General features: G+C 37.7%; 1 protein-coding gene across 2 annotated transcripts in view; it reads right to left on the reverse strand.

Moving 5' to 3' along the window:
- TBC1D23 (TBC1 domain family member 23) overlaps nucleotides 1-11,148 on the reverse strand; it is a 70,705-nt gene that overhangs the window by 5,652 nt on the left and 53,905 nt on the right. Inside the window, exons 12-16 of one of the 2 annotated variants that reach the window (XM_019523742.1) lie at nucleotides 10,967-11,009; nucleotides 10,080-10,189; nucleotides 7,113-7,255; nucleotides 5,748-5,792; nucleotides 2,185-2,273 (exon numbers count right to left, since the gene is read on the reverse strand). In XM_019523742.1, coding sequence (XP_019379287.1) covers nucleotides 2,185-2,273; nucleotides 5,748-5,792; nucleotides 7,113-7,255; nucleotides 10,080-10,189; nucleotides 10,967-11,009 — 430 coding nt within the window. The remainder of the gene's footprint in view (nucleotides 1-2,184; nucleotides 2,274-5,747; nucleotides 5,793-7,112; nucleotides 7,256-10,079; nucleotides 10,190-10,966; nucleotides 11,010-11,148) is intronic. The other variant, XM_019523743.1, reaches the window with a different exon arrangement.

The following is an 11,148-nucleotide window of genomic DNA, read 5'->3' on the forward strand; positions in this document are numbered from 1 at the left end:
ATTGCACCATTACTATTTATCAGTGTACAGGAAGCCTGGGTTCATGATCCCAGGCTCCCCCTGCACTGGTAAGTTGTAAGCCGGGTGCCCACAGCCTGATGGGAACAGATACAGTCCTAGGGCTGGGACTGACAATCAGCTGATGTTCTCAGCCCCAAGATGCCATCTTAAGGCACAATGAGCTGGATCACCAGTTCCAGACCTAAGCCCTGGCACCACACCAGGACCAATCTCATAGTCCATGCATCAGGATGTCAGAAAAATCTCTTGTGCAACCCAGCTGCATACACAGTTAAGGTCCTAGTACAGTGGGAATCCAGGAGAGATTCCTCAATCCAGGTGTTTTCATGGCTGGGAATGTCTCAAAAGACTTGTTCCAGTTCCCTAGGAGCTATGGGGCAAAGCAGACAACCTGCTTTGGCAGCCCAGCCCAGCCAATGAGTTCCCCTCAACTCAGCACCCTGAAAATGGCGAGGGGCAGCCCCACACAGGGCTCTACTACACAGCTGTCAGCCTGCTGACACAGGAGCTGTCAACTAAGCCTTACCATACAGTCTGCATCAGGGGGAACCAAAGCCAGCCACAAAAATGATATACATACTTTGTGAAGCATTTTTATGGCAGGTTTCCCATTTTGTCATCGCACTAACTGCCTGAAGATGTGGCCTTAAATAGGTTACTATATAAAACGCACTTAATCTGATCACGACTTAAGTGTAATAATATCCGCCAGAGGCCCTGGTCCCATACAAAGATGAGAGTTTTCAAACTAGTTTTGGGTACATGTAGCCACAGCTAACAGCTGCATAGGACCACTGAAGTAATCCAACTGATTACCATGGCTTTTATTTTATTTCAAAGGGTATCACTTCTCTGATCAGCTGTACAGTACTGCTGTCAAGCTCCAACTGAGTGAAGATGTGGCTTCCTTTGAGGTAAAGAGCCAAAGCAAACAGCTTGCCCTTATTTTGCTAATCTGTTGTTGCAAACCACTCAGATGTGAATGATCCTGGTTCTACTGTTGTTCAAAGCTAGCTTGGGTTATCTCAACACTAGTCGAGAGTGGGACAGCTTGTGTCCATCAAGAGATTTATAGGACTACAGCACTCAAATGTTCAAATTATTGCTATAGTATCTGTAAATATCCACCAAAAAAAAAAATCACAGCTCTGTTGCTAGTGACACAAGAAGTACTGTAGCACTTTCTTAGTTCACTTTCATTGCCAGTATCTGCTTTTGGTATACTCTACCATAACAATATCTGTCTGGTATTATAAGTATAAACAAACTGGATGTGTAGATTCAACAATACTGTTGTAGCCCTCATGCCAAGGGACAGCATCATATTTTATTCAACAGTTTCTGGAATGCACTCCTCCCCAAGCTAAGTTTCAGAAAATAGAGCGTTAGTGTTAATAGCTAAGGACCATATATTTTATACTCACTTTATATGAAGTGACCAAGTAAATTCTAGAAAGTTAACACATACAAGGCAAGAGCTTAAAACAGCAGGCAGTCCATACCATCAGCAACACTATAGCAGAACTCTGAGAAAAGTACACATATCCCATAAATCATTTTCCCCATTCCATTTTATTTTTACTTTCACTTAAGAAGAAAAAGCATATAATTAAATATCCACTGTAGTGCCATTTTTATCCAGAAAAATATATCAATTGTGGTCACATGGTTGTCATCTCAGTAAGTCCAGACCCAAAAATCCATTTGGGAATTCAGGTGGTTTATTAATTGGCCATCCTAAAAACTCAATTTAGGATTTGATAATTGCGCTGAATTTTCTTTTTGCTTACCATCACCAGTAACAGAGGTACGGCAGTTTAAGTGTGTAACCAAAGTAAAAGATAAACAGGATTACACACGCATAAGTCTTGCAAGACATTTTTCACTCTTGACAACAAGTAAAAATAGAATTTAGGTTGACTACCATATCCAAAAGTTAATTTATAATGCCAGCAGCTAGGAAAAAAAAGCCTCTTTGAGGAAGGGACTGTCTGCTGTTTAACATATGTCTAGTTTTCAGCAAAATGAGGGCCTATTCTCAGTTCCTTGCCTATACTATAATTAGTAAGTCACAGCAGCATTTTGGAACACAGAGACAATATCCCACAAAACAGAAAAGGAGGACAATGTGATGCCAGGTAAGAAGAGAATTTCATACCATACCAGTATCATATTCTTCTTCATCTCCAATGCTGAATACTGGTTTTACACCACGGTAGGGTTTCCCCAATCGGTCACTGCTGCTGACATGTCTGTTGGCATAGGGAAAAGTGCAGGGGCATAGGGAACAGGGAAAAAAGAAAAAAGAGAAAAGTAACCTTAAGACTGCTGATCCATTTCCTATAGCCGTGTGCAACAGCAAAATGCAAACATATATGTGCAACCAGAAAGGAATCCAAAGCTTCACAAGAAAGCTAAGACTGGCCCAGCAAGCCATCAAAGTTAATAAAGCCAGTGATGCGGTTATTTGCCAGGCTGAATGCTTAAGGAAAGTATTGAAAAGCAGTTATTCCTGCATCTTAAATGCAACTTCTAACCACTTTCTCAACTTATAAAAATATGCTAACAACCTGGAACATTAAAGAGGCAGTTTGAAAAATACCCTTCAGAACAGCCTTAGTTCTCTGCTGAATTATGCTAGATTGCCCTGCACACCTTGGGAAGGATGTCAAATTGGGGTGGAAGAATACCAGTAAGTACATGCGATAGCGCACTCTAATGACCAAAGGATCACTCAGAATTTTTCTCTCTCTGCAAAAGAAGCATGAGATGATTTTCAGTGCATCTTAAACTGATACTAAGAATAAATAACTTAAGGTATGCAGTTTCACTTCCTGTATGTTAATTTCTCAGTATGAGCCTGATCTTGTATATTTTAGTCTGCGGACTTCTGTCCAAGTACCAACTGCAAAATTACTTAATCTGCTCTGACAGATCATGCTAACAAACACATCCAAATATATGTTGAGTCTCCCAACATGAAAACTGAAGTACTTGGTATTGCCAATTCTTGCCAATTTTGAATACTGGGATATTTTGTTCCTTAGAACTCTAGCTCATAAAATCCTGTAACTAGATTAAAATCTCTGCTTTTGAATGAAAAATGTTTCTAGCCTTCCTGGCTGCAGAGTGCAACTTGAAGACATGACAGTACAATTGTGAACACTCAAAAAAGGAAGATAATTAAGGATCACAAATCTTACATGAGTTTTGAACATTTGGAATTTGATACATCTTGTCCTTACAAACAAAAATAACTGTTAAATATTTATAATATTCTGCTCCTGTTTTGAGCCAATATATTGATGTACACTGGCATATGCACTGTTGTGGGAGTGATGTTTATCTATCCTGGAACGTACATTTAAGAGTAAAGAGTTACTATATCATCTAAAGCTAGTTAACAGAATACTAAAGACAACGACATAGAAGAATTAATTGTTAATTCAGAACCCCCCCCAGATATATGCTTAACAAAAAACAATACAAAATAAGCATCAATGACACTGACAATCCAAGCATTTCTGTGTTATTATTTATTTACACTTTGATGAATATGAACAGGGTTAATTTTTGCTTTTAGTAAACAAGAAGAAAAAACCCACTATAAGTAACAGCTTTGGTTAGAAGAGATGTTCAGTAAGATCATATATTTACTGTGTTACTTGAAATTCATAGACAGGGATTAAAATGGGTCATATTTGCATTTAAAGAGCAAGGTTAGGCAAGGCAAAAAGGACTACTGTAAAAAAATTGCAACGCATCAAACTAAAAATGGGAATTTTGGTTAGAGCTAAGTGAGAGCTGTTTTAATCTAATTCCTTTCAAATGCTAATCAGCAAAAAAATGATCAGGCTTTTTGTTGGTAGGAATAGTGTGGGCACAACTGATGGAGCAACTTCTCTTATTACTTTTTAAAATTAGGAATTTTTAGAAAAACCTAGTCTGAGAATCCAGGACAAATGCAGTATATGCAGTTGGTATTTTAGTACAAGTTTCCAATGTGAGAAAACAGATAATCTGAATTGGGGTGGAGGAGGTGGGGGAGGAAAAAAAAACAAAAATCACAATAAAGGGTAAGTGTAAGCTTCATGAAGCAACAGTTCTTGGTTAGAAATTGAGGTAGGATGGGCTTTACATCACAGAAAACTAAATACAAAAAAGCTGTCAAACAGAAATTCTACTTGGATTGTTACTGCTTCCTAAGAAGTGATGAAAAACAGCTTTATGAATCCTGAAATAACCAAGTGTCAGTTTCATTAGACACTTCACTTGGAGAGGCTGTGGAGCAGGAGTCAGCAATGCTTTGGGGCAGATTGCCAAAAACACCCACAACTTCAACTTGTAAGATGCTGGTGTGCCAGGGCTGGGGCTGCGAGGGGCCCAATCCTTGTGGCAGCAGAGTCCCAGGCCCTTCTCCACCATCTGCCTTGAGGTGCTCATGCCAAACAAAATGCCTTCGTGTGCCACACTCTGGCACCTGTGCAAAGGGTTGCCTACCCCTGCTGTCGAGTCTCCATCCCTGGAAACTTAATAGCAGGTTAGACAAAAGTTTGAATGAAGTGGTTTATACAGGCATGATTCTACCTGGAACAGAGGTTGAGCTAGACAAGGTCCTTTCCAGCCTTACTTTTCAGATTTTTTGATTGCGTGTCAGCGAAACAAGGTGACCTTTACATTTAGCAATGCTTTTGATGACCAACATCAACTCCCTTCTATAATACTGATGATGAATAGGCCCAGAAGTGTCAGCTAGATATGAATACCCTTTTACAGTGGAAGAATAGCTACTAGAGGAAGGAGATCAAAATCCTTAACAGATTTTTCCTTCCACTTTTAATCATGATTTTTTCTATCATCTCCATCCATACTTTTCAAGCAACCCAGACCCAGCTGTAAGACAACCTCAAAATACAGACCACCAAAATATTATTCACGACTGAAAAAATGATTTTTTTTAACGATTCTATGAAATACTGTGCGTGTCCTTCTTTTAATGCAATAAACTTTCTGTAGTTCCAGTTCTTTATTTCTCATATAAAAAAATATAAGGGGACAACAGATTTATGAGCAATACAGTTAATTCCAGGAATGAAAGGAGGAGCACCCAAGAGCTATGCCTACTTCCTTGGCTGTTTTCACTGCAATCACCTCTCTTTTTGACCAGCACATTCCTTCAAAATGTATATTTCACTCTTGATGGGTTAAGACTATAGCAAATTTTAGATTTACTGACAAAAATTTCAATGACCTTGAATAGTCTAAGACCACCAGCAGTTCTAAAGCTGCTTTTTGGACACATTGTAACAGGGTTCCTTTGAAGCTGAAGTTTCTTCTGCCAATACGCAAAACTTGAGTCTGTTAGAGAAGAGCTTCTAGTATATTCTCTCTCTACAAACGACTAATAAAATGCAAAATAACACTAACAGGTTAAAAAAAGAAATAAAATAGATCCCATAAAAAGCAACAGAGGAAGAAAGCGGAAAACTACCATATAAAAACCAAGAATTAGAAAGCTCTGCAAATATAGCCCTTTTCTTCCCTTAACCTCCAGAATAACACTTGAAAGGGTTAACAACTTGACACAAAGCAACACAGCTTTATAAAAATCAATATATGGAATTTCAGCAATTTTGTCAGTGTAACCAATGCTTACATACATTGTGAAGTCATGCTAAAAAGGACAAAAGGTGGTTTTAGTCAGACTGCTTTACTCAATGGCTTACCGCTCCAGGCTTGCTTTGTCTGGCCAGGGAAGATTGAAAGATATTCTATAGCAAATTGGGGTAGAGGACAAAAACAAAATAATTACAAAATAAACCCCCAAAAAACCCTTAGGTAAGACACGCAAGTACCCCATATCAGCAGTTTTCTTCTTGCTATCCTCATCGAGGGAAGAGGCTTTATAAATAAAATCCAACAACATTTCACAAGAGGCAACCAGGAAGCACTGGAAAGCTTACAGAATCTTTTAAAATAAGTTCACTATATGTATGGTTTGCATAGAAGCCTTATTTGAACTCCTGGTGCAACAGAAACTAAAGAACATTTTAATTACAAGACACTTTCCCCCCAAGTGTTGACACTGTTATTCCAATAGACACACTAAGCAATACTACCCTGTAAACAATAGTTTCAACTGAATTAAAATTAAGCTGTCAAGAATCCGAGAATCATTGCTCAGCAATGGCAGCTAACCTGAATTTTACTAACAAAAATTCAGGTTTCTGAATTTTCTTTCAAAATTTGAGTATGTCAAAAGTTTTCTGACATACTCAAGTGAATTTTTTCATAATCTTTCAACGATTAGAGTTTCAAGCTTAAGAAGAATTATAAAATAGGCCACTTCTGTACCTAAAGTACTACAGCAACTTAATTTCTGTTTATCAAAAATAAATATTTAGAATTCAGTCGAACGACTTTAGAAGTGCTTTAAAATACATGAATTGATGCAAAACTCCTCTTGGGAAGATACCTTATTTAACATAAAAAATAAACTAGGATAGAGTTTAACCTATCCCTAACAAGGTGCTTTAGGACTGCCCTTAGAATTGAAGAGTTCAGGGCTCTCAGTTATCTATCCAAGTCATAAAAATTCAAGATAATCACTTTTCAATTTTTCTTTATTTCAATTACTCCCATCCATCCAAATGCATGCAAACTGGGTGAAATGTAAACTGGGGTTGGAATTGTCAAGAGCTACCAGCACAGGCCTAATTCTTGTCATATGGACATCAGGGTCTTCAAAATTGCTGAGTTAGTAAAACCCAATCCTAAATGCCACTAATAAAATTTACAAGATGCAGCTGAAAACTTCTATATTATCATCCAGAAGAACAGACTAAAAACATTGGCTTTGGAGCTCTAAGCCAGCATAGTAGGTACATTCTAAAGTTGATGATCTATTGAAAGTACTTGGGAAGGAAATTTCAAGAGGGATGGAAAAAACCCTTAAGCTGATAAATTGTAAGGTAGCTTCTCCTCCTGTATCCAGTTATTTAGTCTAGTCTTTGTGTTTAAAGAACATACATCTACCTGAAATGAAAAGTCATTCATCATTGATAAATCACAATTGCATATGAACAACTCACCTATCCACAGGAGTTGATGTATTTTCAATAAAACTAATAACTTTCTCTTTCACATTCACAGATTTAGTCTTCAAAGCAAAAGTCATTTTATTTACCAAGGACTTCACACCTTTCCCATCACTTAAGCCATTAGGAGAATCACCCTGTAAAAAGTAACTGCCCTGAGAATTAATTATAAAACAACATTTGAACTGTTTACCAGTAATTTCTTAGGAATGAAAACAAGCTACAGGAAAATGAGTCTGATTAATTGCCATAACTTACAGATAAGCGCTTATTAGTATTTAGTTATAAAAATTACGCATAACATATTAGTGAAACATTTATCTGAAAATACAGAAAGAGAAGAAAAAGTGTCAACCATTCCATCTTAAATACATGTCAAAATTAAAATCCCATATCTTTTTAGAATATTCCAAGTATAGAGAGAATTCAAAGATGTCACAAGCACATCCTCTATAGGACCATAAATAGTACCATAGGACATTTATACACATACACTTTCATTCCTGGATGTGCTGGAGATCCAACACACTAGAGCAAGCTCAATTAATCGAGTCTGCTCCACTTGCAAGCTGCCGTGCATGGCGTTGCGTTGCTTGCACTTGTATAAGTGGTGAAATCCACGTTGGCGCAGAGAAAATGGCAGTGGTGCACTTTTGAAATAACACACCTTCTATGCATTTTAGTTCAAAACAGCACTGCTGCCATTTTCTGCACACTGATATGCATTTCGCCACATATGCAACTGCAAGCGACGCAGCGTCGGGTGCTTTCATGTGTAAAAATGCCCATTGTGAGTCAGATCAATACTTCACTTAGCCCGGTATCCTCTCTCTGACAGTAGCAGAAGTGTTTGCTATAGAGGGAGAACACTAAACTGGATACTTCTACAGTGATTTAGCCCATAGGCAATACCCTCCCTGGCATCCACCATTATTGGTTTAGAGATGCCAAAAGGAAACATCTGCAACATGGCAATTAATAAATCCATCATCCATGAATTTATCTAGCCCCTTTCTGAACTTGGCCGTGCCATCTGCTTCTACCACCTCCTGTGGCTATGAATTTCCCAAGTTACATGCACACTGCATAAAAAAGTAATTTATTTTGTTGGTTTTAAACCTATCACCTACTAATTTCAGTGAATACCTCTAGTTCTAGTATTCTGGGACTTGGTGAACAATAGTTCCCTGTTCACTTGGTCCACACCCTTCATGGTTTTACAGACCTTGATATCCTACCTCAGCCTTCTCCTTTCCAAACTGAAGAGTCCTAGCCTTTATAGTCTCTCCTGGTATGGCAACTGTTTCAGGCCCCTGATCATTTTGGTTGTCTTTCTCTGTACCTTTTCTAATTCTACTACAGGTTTCCTTGACTTTATATAGTACATGCATTCCTGGAAAATGGCATATAACTCAAATTTGCATAAATGGAACCCACTTTACAAAGAAACAAATAGGGAAACATTCCAAGACCTCAACTGTACTGACCCCCAGACCCATTTCTACCACTTTTACAAGCTAATTTTGGTACTCAGCAAAAGCAGACAGTTGGAGATAAGCTAGTGGGACGCTTAGAAGCCATAATGAGGATGGCAACTACAGAAACACGTCGCAAACAATGAGCGAGGAGCACAGATCCACACAGGAGACTATATTTTGGTGCACATCACTCGTGCAATGCACTGCACAAAGCAGCTGACTGTGGGTTTCCACTATACCGATCGCATGAGTCAATTTACCTTGCATATAAGAAATTTTTGGTATAAAAAGAGTCATAGCATAAGAGCAAATTCGCACATACAGAACCCACAAAGTGAGGGAAACCTATACATCCTTTTGGGGATGTGGGAACCAAAACTGCATGCAATATTCATGATGTGGGTGCACCACTGATTTGTATAATGGCATGATTATAATTCTCCATTTTGTTTTCAATTCCCTTCTTAAATTTTGCCCAACATTTTATTGGTTTTCTTGGTTGCCACTGAACACTGAGCTGATGTTTTTTAAGAGCTACTTACAATGACTCCAAAATCTCTTCCCTGAATCATAACAGCTAGTTCAGAACCCCGTGTGGATCCTCACATGCATGTAGAAAGAGGGCTGATGATCCTCATATTCGGGCCACGTCGCCATTGGCTTTCTTGGCCCCCTTAAAACCTGCACAACCTCACCTCTCTGAAGTAAATGGTTTTAGATATAGGGGTACAGGTTGTAGCTGTGTTGATTTAAGGACACAGGCAGACAAGGTTCTTTGGGTGAATCTGGTATCTTTTGTTAGACCAACTTATATAGTTGGAGAACAATTTTTAAGCGAGCTTTCGGGTTTTTGAATAAAAGATATCAGATTCACCCAAAGAACCTTGTCTGCCTATGTCTTTAGATATTAAACAGACCTAATTCAAGATTATGACAATTTTGATTAATGACTGACTTGCTAGGCAACCAGTCATATTCTACTGAACTTTTTTGGGAAATGTAGTGGCATTTTGATAGGAGCAGTCAGGGTTTCCTATCAACTAAGGTGATAACCTTAAATATTTTACACCCCAAAGTGAAAACATAGAATAGAATAGAATAGAATAGTTTATTCTAGATACTTTACTGAACAGATACCAATGGGAAGAGATTTAATATTTTTTTTCTCTCAAGAGAAAAAGAGACTTCAGGCTGTCTCCTGATACAGATGATTATGATGCAAAGCACTACATTATTCAAGATAGAAGGCAGCTAGATTTAGTTCATTTGAGACCCTTCATATCTACTATCTATTCAATAGAAAAAACTGCTTCACAATGACTCTGTCAGGTGTGCACAGGTACATGCTAGTATATGAATTTTGGAGCAGATCCAACTGCAGGCCTGAGGTCTAATAATAGCATCCACACTGCATACATAAACTTAGAAAAGGCCTCTATAAAGTAAACAAAAAATACTGCCTCAATGTGCAACTTATACTTACGTCAACAGAGGAGTTTATGCTACTTCTCGAGCCTGAGGTACTAGCAATCCAGTGGCCATATCCATTTTCTGGTCCTTCTACATTAATATCTGCTAAATGCTGCTGGAGTGCTGTTGAAAAGGACATTTAAGAAAGATGAAAGCCACATCTAAATGAATGGAGTGATCATGTCATACTTCAAAGACAAATGTCAATTTTTGCTCCAGAAGGTTTAGAAAAAGAAAAAATAATGTTTAAATGCCATTGCAATTGTTTTTGTTTTTTTCCTTTCAATATTACAGAGCACTAATACAAACTTATTGTAAGGATGTTGAGAGAGACAACATTTAATTTTAGAGAAAATAGCAGCAACAGGAAATAAGCAATTGCTCCATCTTTGATTCTATGGACACAGCAAAACAATCCCTAATCTAATAATCCGAGGTCCCTATCTTAAAACTTATAGGAATAGATAGCCAAACTCACGCAGAGCCTTACTGATTCCCACTCTGGTCTAACAACACTTTGTAAAGTACAGAATTAGGAACTTAACTTCCAAAGCAACCCATTAGTGAAGAATTACATGACAATTATTAGGAAACAGTGCAACTGCTTTAGCATATATAGAATCAACACTAGAGAGGAGGAAGAATAAGATCTCAGCTACGCATTGTTAATTTTCCTTATTCAGAAATCAAGATACGCAATGAAAATGGTAAAGCTAATAAATAAATATGGAAATATTTGTGTGTTCAATAACACAAAAACCTTTGCTTCATCTTTGGTGAACATGGCAATAAGCCATGACCACCAAAGATCCAAGAGTAGTTTTGATAATTCAGTTTGACAAATTTCCAGCTTTGTTAGGTAAAAAGTAAATATAAGACATTAGTAAATGAAAATCTTACCCATAAATCCTCCTTTGGCAATGCTTACATATTCTTTGTTTTTCTGCAATAAGAAAAAAAAGTTCATTGTACTTAAAATCTCATGGGATTTGTCAAATGAATGATAGGAACAGGTGCTCAAGCTTTAGACTGTAGCACACTTAGCAGAAGAACAGTTCCTTTATTAGAATAATAGAAAGGGA

This window comes from Gavialis gangeticus, unplaced genomic scaffold (genome assembly GCF_001723915.1).
Source record: "Gavialis gangeticus isolate Ggan-Ray unplaced genomic scaffold, GavGan_comp1, whole genome shotgun sequence".
Taxonomy (NCBI): domain Eukaryota; kingdom Metazoa; phylum Chordata; order Crocodylia; family Gavialidae; genus Gavialis; species Gavialis gangeticus.